Source organism: Erpetoichthys calabaricus, chromosome 5 (genome assembly GCF_900747795.2).
Source record: "Erpetoichthys calabaricus chromosome 5, fErpCal1.3, whole genome shotgun sequence".
Taxonomy (NCBI): domain Eukaryota; kingdom Metazoa; phylum Chordata; class Cladistia; order Polypteriformes; family Polypteridae; genus Erpetoichthys; species Erpetoichthys calabaricus.
This window is the reverse complement of record NC_041398.2, coordinates 240623302-240646959: the sequence shown is the minus strand read 5'-3', so window position 1 is coordinate 240646959 and position 23658 is coordinate 240623302. Positions and strand designations below refer to the sequence as shown.

Below are 23658 nucleotides of genomic sequence, written 5' to 3'. Positions count from 1 at the left end.
CCATTTTTAACCATCGATCCATAATAAAATTACGGAGTAATACTTACTCACTTTCACATTCGACGTGCGCATGTTTAAGTAAAAAGTCTTTATCGTAATTTATTTACACACACTATTATACACTACCAATTTATCTTATTAAAATCACTCGTAGTTCTTAAGTGTGTCATACGATTCAATTCGACTCTACTCTCCCTTGTCTGATTGCGGCGTTTTTATATCGGCAGACGTTATTCTCGTTCTTTCGAGCGCATTCGGGGGTTCTCGGTTTGCTGAATTGTAAGTTTCCGGATCATACGAGAATGTACACGCATCGCCAGCGGCGTAGCATCTCATCGCGTTACAGATTGTTACCTGTTGCGACTTGACAATTTTACAGAGTCTTCCGTCGCAATGCGTAAATGACTGAGGTAATATTAATGAATTTGACATTTAATTGATTTATTGACCCATTTTTATTATTGTATTATTAATAGTACTGTGATTACATTTCCCTACATTTAATATTTCGTTATATTTTTTACGTTTGGGATTTAAAATTTTGCCATTACAATATTTTTTTCGTGAACCCCCGGTTGGGAATCACTGGTCTTCGTCAATGACAGGCTAGACTGGCCTAGTAATACAGGAGAACTGGAGAAGAAGGGGCAGAGCAGGAGGCCTGTAATATGGGTTGTGAAAATGAGTGGATTGATTTGGCATTTGTAAAAGTTAGGGCACCCTTTCAGTTGTAAGGTCTCAGACCTCATTAGATTATGAGTCTCGTTTGGTGTTATTGGGTCAAGAACTGTTGACAACTGATGACAATTCCACAGCCTAATAAATCGACCAAAAAACAAAAAAAGAAGAAAGAGAGGTGTGTGAAATGAACAGAAATTGACAGGTGAAAGCAACTGGGCTACGTCAACAAGTATGAGCCGCACCTTTAGTGTACTCCACAAACACTGCCGGGAAGATGCCCTCCTTGCCACTGAGTCTCCCTCGATGCCATTCTGAGTCAATGTGCTCTATGATCTGGATGCAGTCGCCCTTGTAGAAGGTGAGGTCCTCGTCAGACTGGCCTGTGAAGTCATAAACTGCAACACACCATTGCTGGTCCAGCTGTTCTTTCTGGAAATAAACATAAAGAAACCACATTGACAACAAAAAAAAAAACCACAAAGAAGCCTTTTGCCATTTTTGGATCCAACAAAAGTAACAAAGTGCTCAGAATGGCTCACACGTACTTTGATGGATTCTTGTTTTAACTTCGGTAGCACAAAGACACCTACAACACAAAAAGAAAGAAGAGCACATCAAGGGGTCATTCAAATCAGCCCAACCCCATGCTCCCCCCCCCCCCATTGCCCACTAGAATAGCTTGGGGCCTGAACCGACCATAACATTTACAACAATGTTGACCTGAGGGTCTCTCTGGAGCTGATCACAGACCTCAGAAATGCCACAAAGACCAGCAACTGTACAAAAGAGGGGGCTTCATTATAACGAAATGCAAAATCAAGTGACAGATGGGGGCAGTGAAGTGTTTTTATACAATTGGTGGTGGTCTTCTAGTTAGACAATAAAAACGATACATTCTAGAAATTTGTAATTCAGACGTTTTAGCAAAAAGGACCTCACTTACAAATATCACCAGCATAGAGTAGCCCACTCAGGCCCACATCTTACTTCATTTCTGCTCTCCTACAGCGCCTTCAGAAAGTGTTCGGACCCCTTTCACTTTTTTCACATTTTGTTATGCTGCAGCCTTGTGCTCAAATCATTTAAATTCATTTTTTCCCTTCAAGCAACACTCAGTACTCCAGAATGACAAAATGAAAACGGGATTTTAGACATGTTTGCAAAGGTCCAGTGTGTTTTCGGACAGGATTTCTTTAAGGACATCTCTGTTCTTTACTCCATTCAGATTTTTCTTGACCCTGTCTAGTCTTTCAGTCTCTGTCACTGAAAAACAACCTCATGGCAAGATTTTGCCGCCGCCACAACCATGCTTGACCATAGGAAGTGTACCGATGAGCAGTGCCTTCCTCCAGATATGGTGCTAACCTTGGTTTCATCAGATCAGAGAATCTTATTTCTCACAATCGTAAGAGTCCTTAACACTAGAATTCCTGAAAAAACTCACTTTAAATGCCTTCGCACCTCTACCATCAGCATCTTTTGTTTTGTAAATGCGCCAATCAGCACAAGCAGCAAGCAGCCTGCTGTCCCATCCCCTGTCTTGACGGAGCTCAGCTCGAGCAAAAACGTTCTCCTAGCTCAAGCCAAGGCTCCTTATCTGTGTGTGAGATCTGGAGTTGTAGACGGTAAATAATACAGTACAGTGATCCCCCGCCTATCGCAGAAGTTACGTTCCAGACCCATCAACGATAGGTGAAAATCCGCGATATAGAAAGACCATATAAATAAACATTTTTTTTTTATAGTTTAAGCCTTAAAATACCCCTCCCACATGCTTTAAACACATGTGAACTTATTAAAACACTTTTTGTAAACACATATGATATGTGGATGTCGAGCTAAGGATATGAGTAACATCTCTCTATTATTAAAAAAAAAATCTTCGCAGGGAGACCAGGGAGACAGGGCGTGATCTTCTCAGAAGACAATTGACATCCCGTGAGACACATTTTAACATCACGCAAGACAAGGCAGTGAGACAGAAGGACAGCTGCTGTACAGGCTTTTAAATGAGTGACAAGCAGAACAGGCATCTTGGCAGAAGCAGCACAAAGCCAGTAGCTGATCTGTCCGCTTCTCCTTAGCGTGCGTTCAGCTCCCTCCCATCACGACACGAGCGGGAGAGACGCGAAGTGGCAGGAGCGTAGCGCGCCTCCTTGGGGGGGTTAAGCGAAGTGATCGAGACCTGATCATCTTGGGAGACATTACAACCTTAGGAAGCAAAACCCGTGAGACGGTGACTTTTGCATGTCACGCCCTACTTACAAATATTTTAAAACAAGTTCACGGACATCTAACCTCGCAGTTGTTGGAATGCTTTTGGCAGACAAACTTCAGGTGCTCCCAGCTCTTAAAACGACGACAAGCAGAACACGCAGCTCGCCAGCAGCAGCTACAGCAAGCCAGCAGATGATCCGAGCGCATCTCCTGAGCGTGCGTTCAGCCCCCATCCACCCCCCACCCCAGCCCTTCACAACGCTAGTGGCAGAAACACGAAGTGGCAAAAGGACAGCTGCTGTACAGGCTTTTAAGTGATTGATGCAAAGCGCGACAAGCAGAACACGCAGCTCGACAGCAGCAGCAAGACAGCAGCTGAACCGACCGCATCTCTTTAGCGTGTATTCAGACGCCCCCTTTCACTACATGAGCAGCGTTATAAGTCCCGTGAGAAAGTAATGTAACCACGCCTGGGGCAGGAAATAAAGGACAAATATTGTTTTTACAAAAGCTTTAAAGTAAAAATGAAAATAATGCATATGGAACAATTCCCATGAAAATAACAATCTCTTTAAATTGTTCATCTGGTAAAACAAACCTGGGGGTGTGGCGAGCGAAATGAGCAGGGGGTGGAGCCCCCTAGTAATAATAATAATAATAATAAAGCTGCGATGTACCGGGGGGGCAATAGCTGAACCGCGATATAGTGGGGGATCACAGTATATCGTTATTTGTACTACATGTATTTCATGTGTGTTCCGTGTCTACAAAGATGAAAGGAAATGTGAGAAATGCTGAACACATACCTAAAGCAGAAACTTTTCCCATGTTATACTAATGATGACGTGAAGTGTATAATGTGTGAAGACTTTACTCCAAATATCAAATAAACACGTGCGCTTTTATTCAAGAATATTATTTAAGAAATAAAAACAATTTATTTTACATGTGGCTGTCAATGAGTTAAAAACATTGACACTGATGGAGTGGTGTGAAGGGATTGGGGTTTCTGAATCTACCATTTGTACGCATTTCTTTTGTTCTGGTTGTAAAACACACCATTTTTGTACCCCGCCTGCATTGTCAATAAGGCGATGAGTAGAAATTTTGGTGAACAACCTTCCTGCTGACCTACTTACGTTAATTGGTGATTATGAGGTGAACTTGGACAATCTAACACTCTGAGTACCTGAACTGGTGTTTTTGCTCTGTGAAGATGAAGGCAGATCCTCAATAATTTCCACAAAGTTCAGTGGGAAGATCCCAATTTGGCCTCGCAGCTCTCCTTTGGCCCATTCCTCGTCCACGTACTCGTGCAGCTTGATGACGTCGCCTTCTGCGAGAGTCAACTCGTCTGCCTGTTCACCTTCAAAATCAAAACGAGCCTTGCATCTTGGACCACTGAAATGTAAAAAAATATGCTTTAAAAAAGTAATTTCTGAATGAGTATTGCAGAAAACACATCTCTCACTCGTATGAGTAGAATAAAAATTAAACTGATAGCCCATGTTAAGCGTGCTCAAGTTAATAAGAGATTAAGCTGAGCGGATTCATTAAAGACAATCTGGCTAAGGGATCTGGTGGGATGTTTGAAGGTGCGCCATACTAATGGCGGTCAGTATGTTTACACTACTCACCATGTTTCCTCTTCGTGTCTGCAACCTGTCTTACATTTTCAAAGTATTTCCAACATAATCTTAATCTTCAACCAATCACAATAAATCACGACAGGCAGCATATGTCACATGCAAAATGTAATAAAAAGTTCTCGTCTTATTGAGAGAGCAGCTCGTCTCCTACCTGATGAAGGCTGAAGAGGAGCTGAAGCTTTTTCTCTTTGCCGTTCCTGGATTATCAGCCTGTTATTAAAAATAATGATCACTATTATTCATTTTTTTATTTTATATTATTAAGCATATTTACTACATTCTCTAAAGAAATCAATGCTAATTGTTCACATGTAAAAGAACAGTCAAGGAGGAGGTGAGGTGCATCAGCAATAGTACAAAGGAATTAAAAAATAGAGACAGGGAAATAGCAGATGTTCTAAACTTGCATTTTTAGGAGGTCTTCACGTATAAGGAAGTGGATAACCTCCCAGTGGTAAAAAGGGACTATGAAGGAGGTACTGAGTGATTTGGAAATTGTACAGGAAGAAGAGATGCTGAGATTAAATAAGCTGAAATCAAACAAATCACCAGGGCCAGATAATATTTATCACAAGAGTTCTTAAGGAGGTTAGCGAGTACAGATATAAACCCTTGACACATATTTTTAGGAAGTCACCGCACATTGGAGAGATTCTGAAGGACTGGGAAATGGCAAATATCATCCCATTATATTAAAAGAGTGACCAGGCAGATCCAATCAACTATAGGCCAGTAAGCTTAATGTACATCACAGGAAAATTAATGGAAGGAATTATTAAGGGTAAGATCGAGCAACTCATGGCAAGAACCGTTTTACTGAACAGTTATCATGGGTTCAGACGAGGAAGGTCGTGCTTTACTAACATGCTAGAATTCAATGAGAAAGCAACAAAAGGATACAATCAGAGTGGAGCAGATGATATTATTTATCTGGACTTTCAGAAAGCATTTGATGAGGTGCCACATGAGAGGGTGGGCATCAAACTAAAAGAAGTGGCAGTTCAGGGTGTGGTGTGTAGGTGGGTGCAGAATTGGCTCAGACGCAGGAAGCAGAGGGTGATGGGGTGAGGAACCTCATCAGAATTGGGTGATGTTAAGAGTGGTGACCAGCAGGGGTCAGTGTTGGGGCTGATGCTATTTTTAATATATAGAAATTATTTGGATAGGAATATAAGGAACAAGCTGGTTATGTGTACAGATGATACCAAAATAGGTGGATTGGCAGATAATCTCAAATCCATTGTCCTCACAGAGGGACTTCGACAGCAAAGAGGCTTGGGCAGATTTATCGAAAATGAAAGTTAATGTCAGTAAAAATGTGAGATTTGAATACACAATGGGAGGTGTGAAAATTAGCGCTTGATGTGTGGAGTACAAGTCACTGGAGGTTCTGCTCAAGCTTTATAACACACTGGTGAGGCCTCATCTGGAGTCCTGGGTGCAGTTTTGGTCTCCAGGCTACAAAAAGGACATAACAGCACTAGAAAAGGTCCAGAGAAGAGCAACTCGGCTGATTTAGGGCTACAGGGGATGAGTGATGAGGAAAATTAAAAGGGCTGAGCCTTTATAGTTTAAGCAAAAGGAGATGAAGAGGTGACCTAAGTGATATGTTTAAAATTATAAAGGGAAAATGTGTATATATATATATATATATATATATATATATATATATATATATATATAAATACATATACATACACATATATATACATACATACATATATATATTCATTGCATTCGTAGTCTGAGTCCTGACCTGAATTGTGTGGGTGGTTACCTAGCAGGTAACGCATGTGGTTGGTCTGCCATTCAGCAAACATCAGCCATGGGGCCCTCTTCAGTTGTGAGAAGCAGATCATGTATTTATTTTTATATATGTATTTAATAATGAATTTCTATATATTTTTTCTTCAATCTTCTTACTTAAATATGTTTATTTTTCCAGTACATTGCTGTTTGGGTTTGAATTGAAGAATGGAAGGCCAGCTAACTCATGCACGACCAGCTTATATCTTTTTTCTTTTGCTTGTTTATTGATGAGATTATTTTACATGAGAAGGTGAATGTGCTCAAGTTGTGGGTCCATTTATTTATATTCTTAAGAAATTGTCTTTTTTATTAGAAGCTAGTCTTTAGGCCATTTACTTGTAGATAAATAATAATAATTCTTTGCATTTATATAGCGCTATTCTCACTACTCAAAGCGCTCAGCAATTGTAGGTTAAGGGCCTTGCTCAAGGGCTCTTGGCATTTACAGGATTCGAACCGGCAACCTTCTGATTGCCAGTGCAGATCCCTAGCCTCAGAGCCACCACTCTACCTAGATATCACTGTCAACCTTCCCATTAGAAATTACTAAGTTCTATTTGGCATAGAGGCAAAAGTTACAGGGTTCCATACAATTTAATTACATTACAATGAGCTGAGAGGCAGGAACTTAAGGTATTGTGGACAATTTAAGCCTCGATTATTATGTAAAAATTCCTGCATGAAGTCATCAATATGAGGCATTAATGAAGCAGGTAATGTGGGAAAAAAGGAAACCCTCACTCACAATTACTCTCACAAAGCTGACTGGGAAGATTCCAGTCCGACCCCGACATGTCCCACTGAACCAGTCGTTATCAATTTTCCCCAAAATGGACACCGTGTCTCCAGTCTTCAGGGTTAATTCATCTGGTTGTTCTGAAGGAGAACAAAATAACAGATACAAAATTTCAGCCAAAAAAAAATGCTGACAGATATTATTATATGTCTCAATGTAAAGTGGAATATTGTACTCCTCAGCCATCTAAAATCATACCTATTCAATTAATTAAACATATTTTTGCATGCAGTGCCTATAAAGAGTATTCACCACCTTGGATGTTTTCACATTTTATTGTTATAAAGTGTTATTTGACGGATCTTACGCTGCCCTTGGGGTGATGATTTATGCAATCCATTATTTAGTGTTTTATATTTGTAATTCATTTAGACCACTTTGCAGAGATCTCTTTTCACTCTGACATTCACTTTGAGTCTATCTATCTATCTATCTATCTATCTATCTATCTATCTATCTATCTATCTATCTATCTATCTATCTATCTATCTATCTATCTATCTATCTATTCCTGTTACTCAGTGTCAAACTCAAATTAAATCGACTGCAATTCAATGTTGTATAACAGTAAAGTGTAAAAACTTCCAAGGGGGTGACTGACTGCAGTGCTCTTCACAAAGGACACCCTTGCATACGTTTGTAGCTACACTGCAATGTATTACCAGTAAATAAACTACAATCCATTTATATAAATGAACACACAAACTGTATTAAAAATACACAGCAAAACAGATCAGTTTCAACAATTAACATAAATAAATCTTGGCACCGTAAAGTCCATTAACATTATAACATTATAAGGATAGTTGACAGTGGAGGAGATAAACTTGAACACTCCAGTCAACAAAATCAGCACAGACTTAAATTGGGAGGGTGGTGGTCAAAATTGTCACAGTGCTGATGACAAGGCCAACTGACGGTGTCTCTCCTTCCTGGCCATTCTAAAACATCCACAGGGTGGTGCTGATTAGTGCAACAAAAAGGAGGTTTAATGCCAAGACTCCCGGTAACATGTTGACTATAGACAGGAAAAGCTTGGCGATGCAGTTGTGGTATCAAGTGCCACAGCAGGACGCCAAGGAATGACACTCATAATGTTGACAGGCATCGTTCTTATTCCAAGCGACCGCTGAAAATGCAAACTCCAAATTTAGGACAATGGAGCCGTGAGGTGGCAGCTCTAACTAATGTGACATGGTGTTAGCACAAAACATTGTGGATTCGGAAAGTCTGCAACTTAAAAAAAAAAAAAAAAAGTGAGGGGGGGGGTCGGAAGACTTCCTGAAGGCGCTGTATGTTAATAACTACTGTCACATGCATGAGAAAAGTGGACAGCTGAAGGGCTCTAGTGATTGAAATTCCACCACCGCACCAGGGTTGGCACTGTGTCTTAACATGTCTCGATGCATGCTCAATAATCCAGGTGAGGAAATTCTAGAAAGTTGATTCAGTTTATCTGGACATAGTTCTTTTCCAGGGAGATACGTTACATTACTCATCCAAGTGACTTCCTCAGTCTCAGTTGACTGCAGGTTTCTCCAACCTTATAACAGTACCTTTGCATAATGACCAAAACTAGCACCATTGACTAACAATGGACCGTGTGATCAATGATATTCAAATTGTCCATTGATCAATGGCCATGAGTACCATTCACAGAGAGTTGGGGAATGGCTGCAATCACAGCATGTGAGTAAGATTGTGAAAGATGTACCCTTAGGCCCCCTCCTTGGTTCAGAGATAGTCATTCCTTTTTCATGTAAATGGCCTCCTTGCCTCCTCGCTCAAACCAGCGTTCCTCCCTGTCCAGGATGTGCACATCTTCATCACTGAAAGAGGAAGTCACTTGGATGAGTGATGTAACGTGTGTCTTAACATCTTTTTCTCTCTGCAGACCGGATGATTGACAGCTAGAACACCTCTGCCATCACTTTCTGGTGCCCACTGGATCCGCCTCTTCCTGCCAGGAGGACTGAAAGTTGGGTAGCTCTGCCATTTTTCGCATCTGCAGAGATGACTCCACAATAATTGCATGTTTTTTGACTTTCATGCTGTGTCCAATTATACGTTGTGGGTGCCTTGCCACTCTAACTCTTTATCATTGTCCTCTCTTTCTTTTACACTACAAGTTATTTTGTGTATCTTAATGTTTTTAGTATCCCTTGTACTGTGTTTCATCACCATTTAATGGCAGCTTTACTGTCGCCATTCTAGGAGGACATTGAGATAAAACTTGTAAGCAGGAGTATTTTCAGTGCTTTCTCACACAGAGCTAGTGGGCCTACAGAATAAGCTAATGAGTGACATGGACCGATGATCTCTTTTGTTAAATAATTATTTATGTTGTCACAGATTAAGAGAATCATTGTTTCACAGAGTTGTTGTGTGGGAGTACACTAGTTTGTGCTGTTCCTGACCCTTGAAGCGAATGCTTTAAAGAGGCCTGTGAGGCCCATTTGATCCTACAGATGGTTCTGCCTCAGTTTTTGGGAAATCAGCCAATACACCTCTGCAGAGGACAACGCCGAGTATGGAGGGCAGGGCCACCTCTTACTACTCAATAAACAGTATGGCTTTCTGAGGTGGGCTTTACTCAAGTGACAAACAAAAGGAAACTCTCACCGGCAATGAAGTCATGCAGGACTTCAGCTTGCTGACCCTGGTACTGATAGTCCATGCCATCAGAATAGGATCCCTTAAAGAAAGAAAAACAGAAAACAGACATTAAGATGTTAGTTGTGTCTTCAGGCTGATGAGAGGGTGTTAAGTGTAGTGCACAAATGGCAAGAGATCCGCTTTGGTTTTGTTATTTCAAATAGTCATCTTCTTCTTCTTCTGTGCCTTGATATAACTATATACAAAAGTATGTGGACAGCCTCCCAAATCGCAGAGTTCAAGTGTTTTACTGTTCACAGGTGCATCAAATCAAAGCACATGGCCGTGCAATCTCCAGTGACGAACATTGGCTCGTACTGAACAGCTCAGTGACTTTAAACGTGACACTATCATAAGATGCCACCTTGGCCACAAGTCAGTACATGAAGTTTCTGCTCTGCTAAATATGCCCTGGTCAACTGTAAGTGCAATTATTGTGAAAGGGAAACTGTGAGGAGCAACAACAGTTTAGCCTTGAAGTGGTACTCCAAAGAAACTCAAAGAGCAGGGCCTCTGAATACTGATGCACTTAAAAATGGCTTATCCTCTGGGGCATCACTCACAACAGAGTTCTATTCTGCCTCTGGAAGTAAAATCTGCACAAGAACTGTGCGTCAGGAGCTTCATGAAGTGGATTTCCATGGCCGTGCAGTTGCATGCAAGCCTAAGGTCAGTATGTGCAATGCCAAGCATTGGCTGAAGTGGTGTAAAGCATGCCACCATTGGACAATGCAGCCGTGGACATGTTCTCTCTGGAGTGATGAATCACACATCACCATCTGGTAGTCTGGTGAATGAATCTGGGTTTGGGGGATTCCAGGAGAACGCTACATTCTGTACTGCATAGTGCTTACTGTAAGGTTTGGTGGAGAAGAGATAATGGCAGGGTTTGTTAATGTTGCAGCATGCTAAGACATTTTAAACAATTGTGGCAGCAGTTTGGAGTAGACAGCATCACTGAGCCCCTTTGCACAAAGTCAGGCCCATAAAGACATGGAGGAACTTAAGTGGCCTGCACAGAGCCTTGACCTTAACCCTATTAAATACCTTTGGGATGAACTGGAACGCCCTTTGTGAGCTTGGTCTTCTCATCCAACATCAGTGCCTGACCTCACACATGCTCTTTTGGCAAAAAGGGCTCACTGCAAAATCTTGTGGAAAAAGAGTGAAGGGTGTTATAGGGGACCCATCTCTATATGAATGGCCATGGGTTTGGAACTGGATGTCCAGTAAGCTTATATTTGGGTGGTGGTCAAGTGTCCACACACTTTTGGTCATAAAGTGTAACACTCTCAACCCCACATTAATCCAATTGTGAAGGGTCAGAACCTAAATTAGTGAACATCAAAGGCAAGGTAGAAACCAGACATGGTCAGGGTGCCACACACTCATGCGGTCATTTCAGAGTCACCGTTGCCAAGCTTAGTCGAGACCCAACGTGAGGCCCTTTTTCACAGCTGTGTTTGTTTGGAGTCACTCCCATGACGTCCAGATTTCGAAAGCGCTTCACACTTACTGTATACAGTTTATGATATTTGATGCCATGAAAAACAAATTACTTCAAAGCTGCCACTGGCCTCCAAGTTTATTGCTCTTCTCACTTGAGAACTCAACTTTGGAGGAGACTCTGCTTCACACAGACTCAAATGTGAGCCGTACTTTCTTAAATTCTTTAGAATGGTTTGTTTTGGATTTTTTTTTGTGTCTTGTGAATTTTCTCATTCCCTTCAGCTGACTAGCTTTGAATGATAAATTGTTTTCATAATGTATAACTATTTAGGAGCTGCACTAGGAGCATGGAAAAGGTGCAATATATATAAAATGTATTATTCTTATTACTAAAGGAAGATTTCCCATAGTCCCCTAGTCCAATGGTGCCCCAAAGGCTCACCATATACAATTTTGGGGCATAATGAACCCTTATATGTCAGTTGACGTATTGGGAGAGCACGGGGGGGGGTTTGGGGGATCATGAAATCGCTGGAAAGGGGTGTGTGGTGCTCCCGATTTCTCTGTAAAAAGACGAAGGTCCAAGTTTTTACAATCCTGGTGCTTCCTGTCTTGCTATATGGTTGAGAGACATGGACGCTATCCAGTGACCTGAGACAAAGACTTTGGGTACTACTGGTTTGACTTTGTGTCGAATGAGCGGTTGGTCACGGAGTCCCAAATGAAGCACATTTACCTGCATTGTGAGGGAGCGTCAGTTACGGCACTACAGTTCTCCAAGGGTGATCTGGCTTGTAGGATCTTCCATGTTGAGGACCAGGCCAAGGGGATGCCCATGTAACACCTGGCTGTGGCAGATAGATGGTCATTTCTGGTGGGTGGGACTGGACCGTGTGTCTGCTTAGGGGGTTACCAACCAGGATCCCGAGCTGTTTCATTATGTGGTGGGTGTGGCAACACACTGTACCAATGCATGCTCCCCAACCAGACATCTTATCACCACTGCCAAAGTGTTTACCATCTGACCTTCTTACAGGTGGATTCCTGTACTGCACTATTTGGCTGTGTCGTTGTAATTACAGTCCCTGTCAGGCCCCCCTTTAATACCCTCCGGAGAGATATCAGTGCTTATTTGACAGAAAGTCAACAGTGTGGTCATTGTCATGGTGAGAGCATTCCGGACTTCTTTAAATTCATCAATGAAGACCATGCAAAAGATACCTGAGAATATCTTCGGTTGTTTTCCTCCGACTTCAAGGGGGTGATTATCTTCATATGCGACTTGTGGACTTTTCCCTTTTTGTCTCCCACTTGACACTCAAAGTAATTGCCGTCAATCTGCTGGAGCAGCACCAGAACTTCTTTTTTCTTCAAGAAGAAAAAAAAAATTAATTGTGATTTATTTATTTTTTCTTTAATTTGAAAAAGGTTGCCATAAATGTTACTTCAGTTGTAATGCTGTTGGAAAGTTGTGCTTTTACAGTACGCTCGGGTGGCACAGTGACGCACTGGTAGTGCTGCTCCCTCACAATAAGGAGACCAGAGTTCATGTCCTGGGTTCTCCCTGCATGGAGTTTGCATGTTCTCTCTGTATCTGCGTGGGTTTCCTCACACTGTCCAAAGATATGCAGATTAGGTACTGATGATGCTAAATTGGCCCTACTGTGTGGTTGGTGTGTGTGTGCACGTGTTTATCCTCCCTGCGATGGACTGGCTCCCTGTCCACAGTTTGTTCCTGCCTTGCGTCCTATGCTAGCTGGGATAGGCTTCAACACCCCCCACTACCCTGTTCAGGCCTAAGCGGATTAGAAAAATGACTGTCAGAATGCTAAATATGACTCGTAATATTTAATTTGTGTGTTCTATTTCAGTATATTTTTTATTTTAGAAATATTTGGAAAATTACTCTTCAATCATTCTCACCTGGACAAATCTGGCAACACTGTCAGGATTCTGTTTTTTGATTTATCCAGTGCTTTCAATACCATCCAGCCATCCCTGTTATGGGGTCATCTCATGAGCCTGTGGTGTCCTGGATAATGGACGGTCTGTCAGGCTGTCAACAGTTTGTGAGACTCAAGGACTGGGTTAGCAACACTGGAGCACCACAAGGAACAGGCCTGTCTGCTTTACTCTTCTTGCTGCACACCTCAGACCATAAATATAATATCACGTCATGTCACTTGCAAAAATTCTCTGCTGACTCTGCACTTATGGGGTCACTCCTACAAGTATTTGGGGGTTCACATCAATGACAGGTTGGTCTGATCTCAGAAAACAGAGGAACACTAGAAGAAAAGGTGAAGCAGAAAGAGCAGAGCAGGCTCTTTCTCCTTATGAGACTGTGTTTCTTTAATGTGTGAAGCGACATCCTTCACATCTTCTACAACTCTGGCCAGTACAGTTTTCTACGCTGTGGTGTGCTCTGCTGGTAACATCACGTCAAGAGAAGCTCACCAAATGAACAAGCTAATCAAAAGGGCAGTTATGGGACACATTTTGGATGTCCTGGAGGAAGCAGCAAAGGAGAGAATTAAAACAAAACTGAGTGTCGTTATGAACAATGCTGCACATCCTCTCTCTGACACACCAATACGGAGAACTTTCTGCCAATGAATTATTCAGCAGAACCATATCAGGAAATGCAACGGGAGCTCCACTATACCAACAGCAATACGCCTGTATAGTGCCTCACTGGGACTGGGACTGACAAGTTAATAAGTTCTTTTAAAAGTGTTCTTCCTTTTTAGTCATATTTTTGTATGTTCAGGCCATAGTCTCTCTCTCTCTCTCATATTATATATATATATATATATATATATATATATATATATATATTGTAAGAATGACACTATATAGCGCCTGACCCAACACAGATTGGACACGGGAGGCACGTATAAAATAAAACAAATACTTTTTATTTTCTTCGTCTGTAGGCTACGCCTTCCTTGTACCCACAGACACAACACAGTCCCAAGCACAAGCAACACACAAAAGCACTTCTCTCTCTTCCACCACCACTCCTCCACAAGCTTAGTCCTCCTCCTCCTGACTCTGGCCGCCGGCTCACTTTTATTGGGTACCCGGAAGTGCTCCAGGTGCTTGATTATCGACATCTGGCTGTACTTCCGGGTAAGGCGAAACCAGTGCCCAAAAGGGGCCAGCCGCTCCTGCTGCAGCACCCCCTGGTGGCGCCTGCGGAACCCCACAGAGCTGCACAGAACTCCAACCCCCATGAAGCCCTGGGGGAGTCCGAGGCACCACTGCAACCCAGGAAGGCTGCCATCTAGCGTCCAGGGGGAGATACAGGGCTTCCCACCCTTGTCCCCCTGGCAGATGTGGTGAAGGGGTGTCCCGGCCAGGCATGGTCCCTGGCCTTCCGTCACAATATTTTATATATATATATATAAAAAACTATAAAAGCTAAATTTCCCCCTTGGGACAAATAAAGTTCCATTGATCGATCTATCTATCATATAGTGCCTTTCATATCTATCTATCTCTATATCTACAGTATCTATCTATCTAGAGGACTCCGAGCTCATGTGGGAGATGTTCTGTAACTGAAATAGTATGCAGGTACAAATGACCTCATTAGCTCATTAATATTCATGAGGTCATTTTCCAACAGTGGCACATTTGGGACTAGACAAAATTCTGGGGGGAATGCAAAACAGACACAGGCAGGAATTAAAGTGAGATTGGGATTGTGTGTAGACTTGCAAGAAAATGGGAGATGGAGGTTTGGGACTTTAAAATAAATTAATTACACTCACCACACATTATCTATTAGGTGGTGAAGGGGTGAGAGAGATAGTCAGACAATTAGGGACAGGAGATGAGTAGGGGTCAAGAATGACTAGGCTGTGGAGGGCAATGTAGCCAGGACATCAGGAAACACTCTACTGTGAAGAATGCCTTCAAAGGATGGCACCATTTTTTGCAGAACTGTGTCCTTGTCACTGTACTGGGACACTAGAAGCCACATATAGACCACAAAGTAAGCGCTCCCATTGGCCTCGCCAACAAGTCTTCCAGTAGCAACTCAAGCAAACCCAAGTCCCAGGATGCACCTGGTTGCTCTCTACTGTACTGCTTCAAGTGCTGTTATGTGTTCATTGTAGCGTGGGGACCAAAACTGCACACAAAACTCCAGATGTGGTCTTGTTAGTTAATTACGTATATAGTCTGTGCCTAACAGACCTTGATTTATATTCAACAGTTTTAACAATATGAAGTTTTACTTGTCTTTTTAAATGTTGTGTCAGCAAAAACCACTAAAACCTTTTCAGAGGTTGCTTTCTTTAGGATATTGTCTTCCATCTTGTAGTTATCCATCTATCTATTATATAGTGCCTGTCACATCTATCTAACTATCTATCTGTCTATCTATCTATTATATAGTGCCTTTCATATCTATCTATCTATATCCCATCTTTTGTCTGTTTTTGTTCTCTGCATTATTAATTTAATTATTAACTTTATGTGTTCACTTTTTGGGTACATTTTAGGGTGTTTTTCTGGGTATAAGGTCAATGCAGGAGTACCCCACTTTCTGGTCAACACCAAATAAAAACTAGATGGATGCAGATGGAATGTGAAAACAACACAAAGACATTGACTATGCACCTGGGAGTCAATAGTGCGGCCACCTGAGTTCACCACATTTGACAAACAAGACTTGCAGTGTTTTAACAAGTGCACACTTGCTGTATTCACAAACTGAAATAAGAAGGTTGCACTTTACCGTGTTTTATTTTAAAAAACAAGCCTTAATTGACATCACCTTTCACTGCTGTTGTCTACACAAGGGAAAAACTGGTAAAACTGGTTTGGCGTGGAGTACAAAAATTCATTCTTCCAATCTGGTTTTAAAGTTAAAGGTGATGCATCATCACATGGCAGTGAAATCCATCAAAGCTGTGACAGGCAGGCACGCTCACGACTGATTTAAAGTTGAGGAACAAAATGCATGTCTTACAATATTCCACCGAGAGGAACTGGGCACTGTCTCAACAAAATGATATGGTAGTTCACTTACATACAGATTGCACTCTGGAAAAATCCATCCATTCGTCCGTCCTCCAACCTTCTCACTTAAGTTTAGAGTCGGGGGGGCCTTAGTGGCTTCAGATTTAACTTTGGAAATTCACTCATATAGGGTGTTAGACATGCAAGTCTAGGGAGAGCTTCATGGGCTCTGAATAGGAAGGAGTCAGAGGAGATGGGTAACGGAGCATCACTGTCCTCCCAGAGGACTTCTCGTATCATTTCCGCACAACTCCTATAAGACTCGTCCCATCCTGTCATCCCACTATATAAAGAACCCAGACACTGGAAGACGGCATTCCCTTTGGAGCCAGCTTCAGAAGAGGACAGACTTATGTCACTTAAACGAAGCTTTTGGGTTTCACTGGGTCTGGACAGTCCTTCAAGACCATTTAAAAATCTGTAATTTATTTGAAGGGATTTGCACATAATTAAATGTGGTTTGCAATCTGCACCCCAACTCTTTGTTTGACTCCATCTTCGCTTTTTACAGGGGGCAATTCCGACTCACCCATAATCCAAGCAAACATGTCTTTGGAATATGGGAGAAAAGCAGAGCACTCAGAAAAAAACCACACAGAGACACAGGCAGAAGGTTCATAATCGAAACAGAGATGAACCCAGAACTTATGAGGCACAAATAAAAACTCTTGTCATATACAGTAAAGTCACTCATAAATGTAAGATCGAGTTTACACTATCACTCTGATGTGATCAGATTCTGATTTCTCCACATAATTTAGTACAGATTGGAATCTGGTGTAAATAACCAAAACCACATGGCTGTTGTGAGTGCCATGGAGGAAGGATAGGCATCCCGGCAGGACATAACAGATGGACTGAGTGGACACAGGTGCTGGGAGCAGTTCGTTCCCCCACACAGCAGGTGGCAGTGCTCCTCAGGGATGAACCCAATTAGGACACCTGCAAGGTGGAGTTAGAGTTCAGAAACGAAGCCCTGTCAGGGTCCTTGGGTGCTGCCAGAGGGTGCTACCCTGGTTTTCACACGATATGGAAGTGCACCAGAGGATTTGACTGTTGATGTCAGAAACAGTTCCCTGGTCTAGTTCTGTGGCCTCACCTTGGGAAGTCAGATTTGGGAGGCAGTAGGTGACACTCACTTGGGAGAAGGAAGAAGGGGGAAAAAATTGATTGTGAATTGTATTCAGGTATTGATCTTTTGTCTGCTGATTATTGGAAATGTGGTTTTGACAAATAAATACCCTTTCATTTGAACCCGGAATTGTGTTGGGTGAGATTGTGTCTGAGGTTTGGGGCTCAGTGGCACCCCTTTGTGGTTACACTGCTTACATCAAAAAACAATCTGGTTTGTAGTATTGAATTCCGATTCAGTTCCAAACACCCTGATCTAATCCGAGGTTAAACATTCAGTTCAGACTTTCGCTCTCGAGAAGGTGTCATTTTCGTGCATCGTGCAACTTCTTAAAACAAAAATAGCCTCAGATGCCAACAATCAGTGGTACAGCAAGGAAACAAAATTTTGAAATAAATTTCCGTGCTATGCTAACTGACCATATTAAGAAAAACAAGCACTGCTTCTAAAATTCAGAACACTAAATAGCATCAGCAAAGCAAAAACCCCAAAACACAAGTAGGGATCCATGTTTACATCTTAGGCCGATGTCACGTTACACAACCTCTAGTTGGAGGGGATGTCAAACCTGAAGACTGCAGTTACTAATCTCGTCACCTTTGCATGTCCAATCACACATCTAGAAATTGCTGGGGATGTCAAATTAAACCTCTCCCTTACGACTTTCCAGGATGCATTCACATTTCTAAAGTATCATGAGTTTCTGACAGTTAATGGCGTGCTGCCTTATGGAGCCAGTGCCTGTGCAAAGGGCACATTATAGATATGGCTGTTATAAACTGGGATACTCAAAGCATGTGTGTCCCAAACAGTTCATAAAATGCCCACTAGAGGGGGATTATCACCGTCAAACCCTGGCTAGTAACACAGACAAATGCGGGGTTGTTCTTTTTCTTCCTCTTTCAGCTGCTCCCATTAGGGGTCACCACAGCGGATCATCTTCTTCCATATCGTCCTGTCCTCATCATCTTGTTCTGTCACACCCATCACCTGTATGTTCTCTTTCACCACATCCATAAACCTTCTCTTAGGCCTTCCTATTTTCCTCTTACCTGGCAGCTCTATCCTTAGCATCCTTCTCCCAATACACCCAGCATCTCTCCTCTGCACATGTCCACACCAATGCAATCTCGCCTCTCTGACTTTGTCTCCCAACTGTCCCACCTGAGCTGACCCTCTAATGTACTCATTTCTAATCCTATCCATCCTCGTCACACCCAGTGCAAATCTTAGCATCTTTAACTCTGCCACCTCCAGCTCTGTGGGGTTGTTAAAAAAAAAAAAAAAAAAAAAATACAAGGTTTATTTCACAAAAGCTCTGTTACAATGTGATACTCCGAAAAAACACAAAAGGCTATTCCAGAAACGACCAAGTCCTAATGCAGATTCCAAAGAATGGTCAGAAAACAGCAAAAAAGGTCAGGAATCCAGAAAAGTCACAAAAAAAAAATAAACCCACAAATGCACAGTAGGGCACTCACCAACTCCTTAATGCATCCAAAATGTCCCTGTGGATTTATAGGGCGGAGGGCAGTTCCTGGAAGTGACTGGCAAGTGGCCTAACCTCTCCCTAGCAGCTTGAACCGGGATCAGTCGATAGTGAAAGTGAGGATGAGCCACGCAAATGAGTACAAATATCTAGTCAGCAAGGGGTGGATACACGACCTTTGTACTTTTAGTCATGAACAAAATCCATCATGGATGCAAATACATACTGCTGCATAAATAAATATTCCATAAAACCAGTGTCTGTCCATGAGTTAAATATATATATATATATATATATATATATATATATATATATATATATATATATATATATCAATAAATAATCCAAGAATAACACCAGACTAAAACCACACAGTCCTCGGGTCCTTTCTTTCTTTCTGTCACCCTCTCAAGCCCAGTATGTCTTCTCCACTTCGTCTCCCCAGCTTACTCTATTAGGGTCCACTCAACCAATGGAGAATCCAGCAGCTGTGGTTCCCACTTCTGACTCTCATTCCTGCTGTCTTCCTCTGTGTCTGCTGGACCATTTAAAGCTGGCTGTCCTTCCATCTCCCACCATGGGATCCTAGTGTCTTTGGGATCCCTAGGAAGAATACCTCCATTGTACCCTGGGACATCCAACAATTATCATTGTGGGATGATCTGGAGTGTCAATTGCTCGATCTTCTATGGTACCACCAACTGCTCTGCCTCCGGCCCCCAATACCGCCCTCTCACTAACTGTTCTCATCTGTCTCTCCTCTTTGGTCCCCTGATCAGGCTTCTTTTATATAAGGAGAGGGATGAAGGTGTGCTGATGACAGACCTCAAAGCACTAAAAAGGCAACATGACTGAACTGTGCATGTCTGCACGACCAACCAATTACCCCAAAAACACCGCGGTGCTGCTCTGCCATACTACCAGAAACAACTAAAACCCCCTGAAACCCAAGTGCCTTTATTAAAATTATTAAAAATTATTTAAAATCGCATATCACCATGAATCCCACTATACCACAGGGACTACCCAACAAATACACAGAACATAACCAAGGCACAGTACACAATGAAGAAAAATTAGCATAAATGATTGGAAAATTAACAAAAAGGGCATAAAGAAAAGAAATAAGCTCCAGCCAAAAAGAAGCCCTGGCTGAAATGCAACAACGGCAAGATTAACCACAATCTTGGCTCTTTATTTTTTTTTTTCTTCCTTTTTTCCATTCTATCGTGGTACATAAAACACGAGACTGTCAGACAGATGAGCTTTCTCCTCTGTTTGTGAGGTCTGAAACACCCACGTTCCTAATTCCTCTTCACTACATCATATGTTATGTTATTATATGTTACCTAATGCTTCTCCTCCTTTGTCTCCTGCAAATCAGACGACCGGCAGCCTCAGTTCCTTCCAGTCTGGCTTCTTCATTTTAAGCCACTCTGTTGTTTGAAAAGTCTCAAAAGAACTTAACGATATTTGCTTTTGTTTGTTTGTTTTTTTTTGTTGCATCAATTATGTGGGGTTCACCTTTGAGGTGCCCCAACACTTCATCTTGTATTGTCTCATATTTTCCATGTGACCAAACGGGCACATCCTTTGGATGTGGGAGGAAAGGCGTGTAACTAAAGGACACACATAGCCACACACAGACACACAGAGAACATGCAGACTCTACATAGACACTGCCCAGGCCAGTTGTGAGGTACAAGTTCTCATGCACTCATACAGGGTAAATTTAAAACAAGGATCTCCAACTCTGGTCCTGGAGCATCACAGTGGCTACAGGTTTACATTCTGAGCCTTTTCTCAATTGGTGACCAGTTTTTGCTCTTAATTAATTCCTTTCTCCTTCAGTATAATTGACTTATTGTTTTTTGTAAGCTTCAGTTCTCTGTATTGCTTCACTTTTTCATTAAACGGCATCAGAAACAGAAACCTGTAATTTAAAGTCACTAAAAAAGCTGACAGTCATAACTTTGGGAGGATGGGGAAACACCTGAGTAACCAGGGAAGACACCCAGAGACATTCTAGGACGACATACAAACTCCATATAGGCTGCTTCTCTTAGATTCAGATTAAAAATCTCTGTCACACACAAGTGAGAGCAAAAAGACCAAAAATAAAACAAATTCACACAGCCATGGAAATTGACGTCCCTGATCATACAGGCTGTGAATACATCTCCCACGTCCCACAAAAAAAAGTCAGTGCAGAATTCACAGTAACGTTTTGCATTACCTGAAAAGAAAGCTCTCCTGGAATTCTTGAATGGTGGTCCCGCTCTGCAACTCCATGTGGTAAAGCAAGCTGGAAAGCAACAAATTTAAATTACTTCAAGGAATCAGAAAATCCCAAGTGTGTTCTCAGCTGTTTCTGAAAGGAATTCCTCAGCCACATATGGAAGGACTAATTCAGTTCATCTCAAGTTACAGGGAGCAGCAACGGAAACCCCCGCTTAACAAGTAACAACCCCCCCAGAAGATTTCTCTATTGATTTGCTGGAAGTGTTTGGTCCTTTAAGTCTTATTGTTTATATCGCATCTGGATGTCATCCTGTACCTGGCTGCTCCAAGAGTCCTCCATCGTCCACAATACAACCTAAAAAAAGAAATCAGCAAACGGCCCACATTAACTTACTAAATGCCGTTTCTTTGCTGCGTACTTTTTAGGCCCTACCTTTGCCCCGAGCACATGCTTAGCAGACCCAGGATATGTTAAGGCCTGCCATGAAGAGGCAGCCAGCTGTCGTATCTAGTCTTATAGGTGGGACATTTGAGCAACCATGTCAAAGACTTTAAAACCTGCCCTTTAATAGGCTAACGTGCCTTGTGGCGTAATCCTCCAACCTCTAACCTTCACTCCCAGCAGCCTGATTATTTTCTATTTGTTCATGATTAATATTACAAGATCTCACAGGGTGCAGATATTTATTTACAGGAGAAAGAGTGTTAACCAAATATAGCTTTATACATCAGCGTCATTCCATTCATGATTTCAATTAAGATTTTAGCATTTGAAGAGAAGAACGGTACCCATTATTCCTTGACTTACTTCTCTGTTCCACAATTTAAAATTACAAATCAAACAATTCAAACATCGGGATTAAAGTGCACATTGCAGACTTTAATTTAAGGGTATTTGCATACATTTCGGAATGACAGCACTTTTTCATATTTCAGGGCACCATAATGTTTGGGGCACAGCAATGGCAGGTCTTCTAAAGCTGTCATATTTAGGACTTTGTTGCATTTATCTTGCATGCAATGACTGCCTGTAAGTACTGAGGATCATCTCGGGTGATGTTCTTTCAAGCCTCTAATGTAGCCATCTTCAGCTCCTGCTTGTTTCATGGGCTTGTCCCCTTAAGTTTTCTCCTCAGCATAAAGACTGCTCAATTGTATTTAAATTGGGTGACTGGCTTGGCTATTCAAGAATTTTCCATTTTTTAGCTATAATAAACTCCTGTGTTGCCTCAGCAGTACGTTTGGATCATTATCTCGTACAATGAAGTTCCGTCCAATGAGTTTGGAGGCATTTACTGGAACTTGAGCAGATCAGATGTTTCCATGCACCTCAGAATTCATTGTGCCGCTGCCATCAGCTGTTCCATTATCAACGAAGAGAAGTGTGTCAGGACCTGTGGCAGACATACATGCCCAGGTCATAACACCACCAGCACCATGTTTAACTGATGAGGTGGTCTGCTTTGGATCCTGGGCAGTTCTTTTTCGTCTTCACACTTTGCTCTTTCCATCACTCTGATCAGGTTCATCTTTGTCTCGTCCTTTTCCCAGAATTCTGCAGGCTTTTTAAAGTCCTTTTTCACAAACTATAATCTGGCCATCCTGTTTTTGTGGCTAACTAGTGGTTCGCATCTTGCAGTATGGCCTCTGTATTTCTGTTCATGAAGTCTTCTGCTGATAGTTGTCTCTGACACATCCACATCTGGTTCCTGATGAATGTTTCTGATCTGTCAGACAGCCGTTGGGGGCTTTTCCTTGACCACAGTGAGTATTCTTTTGTCATCAGCACTGGAGGTCTCCCTTGGCCTACCAGTCCCTTTGCGATTACTGAGCTTACCAGTATGTTCTTTTTACTTAAGAATATTCCAGACAGTTGATTTAGGTCATCCTAAAGTTTTAACTGATGTCTTGAAGGGTTTTATTCTTATTTTTCACCCTCATAATGGCTTCTTTACTTTCACTGGCACAACTGGCACTCTGACCCCAAGGGGTATGTGAAAACTAACAAATTCCTAATCCAAGAAATTGTATAAGGCGAAAAATGGAGAAAAAAAAAAAAAAAAAACCTCTTGTCCTCATGTTGAACAAAGGCAGCTATAGACTCCAAAGGGTAGAAGCAAGCTGAGGTATCTTATGATGTCATGAAACCCACCAGAGAAATCCCAAACACCCATGACACCAAATGTTCCAAACATTATGGTGACCTGAAATGGAGGCATGTATAAAAGGTGTTGTCACTTCTACATGGTGTGACAAAAATGTAAGCAAATCCCCTTAAATGAAAGTCTGCAATGTGCACTTTAATCCCGATGTCTGAATTGTTTGATTTGTAATTTGAAAACTGTGGAGCAGAGGGGTACATCGAGATTAAAATGGGTCTTTGTCCAAAATGTTATGGAGGGCACTAAGCTGTGTGTGTGTCCTGTCCTGCTGTGCAATCTGATTGGTTGGTTTGGCTCCAGTGATGCAACAAAGGAGGAAGAGCAAGTGGAAGACACACCAGGAGGAG

At 41.9% G+C, this 23658-nt stretch overlaps 1 protein-coding gene across 3 annotated transcripts in view; it reads right to left on the bottom strand.

Moving 5' to 3' along the window:
• sh3d19 (SH3 domain containing 19) overlaps positions 1-23658 on the bottom strand; it is a 195980-nt gene that overhangs the window by 13816 nt on the left and 158506 nt on the right. For all 3 annotated transcript variants that reach the window (XM_028802703.2, XM_028802702.2, XM_028802701.2), the window contains exons 12-19: positions 21145-21213; positions 12478-12624; positions 9775-9847; positions 7102-7232; positions 4699-4757; positions 4088-4299; positions 1227-1267; positions 924-1110 (exon numbers count right to left, since the gene is read on the bottom strand). In XM_028802703.2, coding sequence (XP_028658536.1) covers positions 924-1110; positions 1227-1267; positions 4088-4299; positions 4699-4757; positions 7102-7232; positions 9775-9847; positions 12478-12624; positions 21145-21213 — 919 coding nt within the window. The remainder of the gene's footprint in view (positions 1-923; positions 1111-1226; positions 1268-4087; positions 4300-4698; positions 4758-7101; positions 7233-9774; positions 9848-12477; positions 12625-21144; positions 21214-23658) is intronic.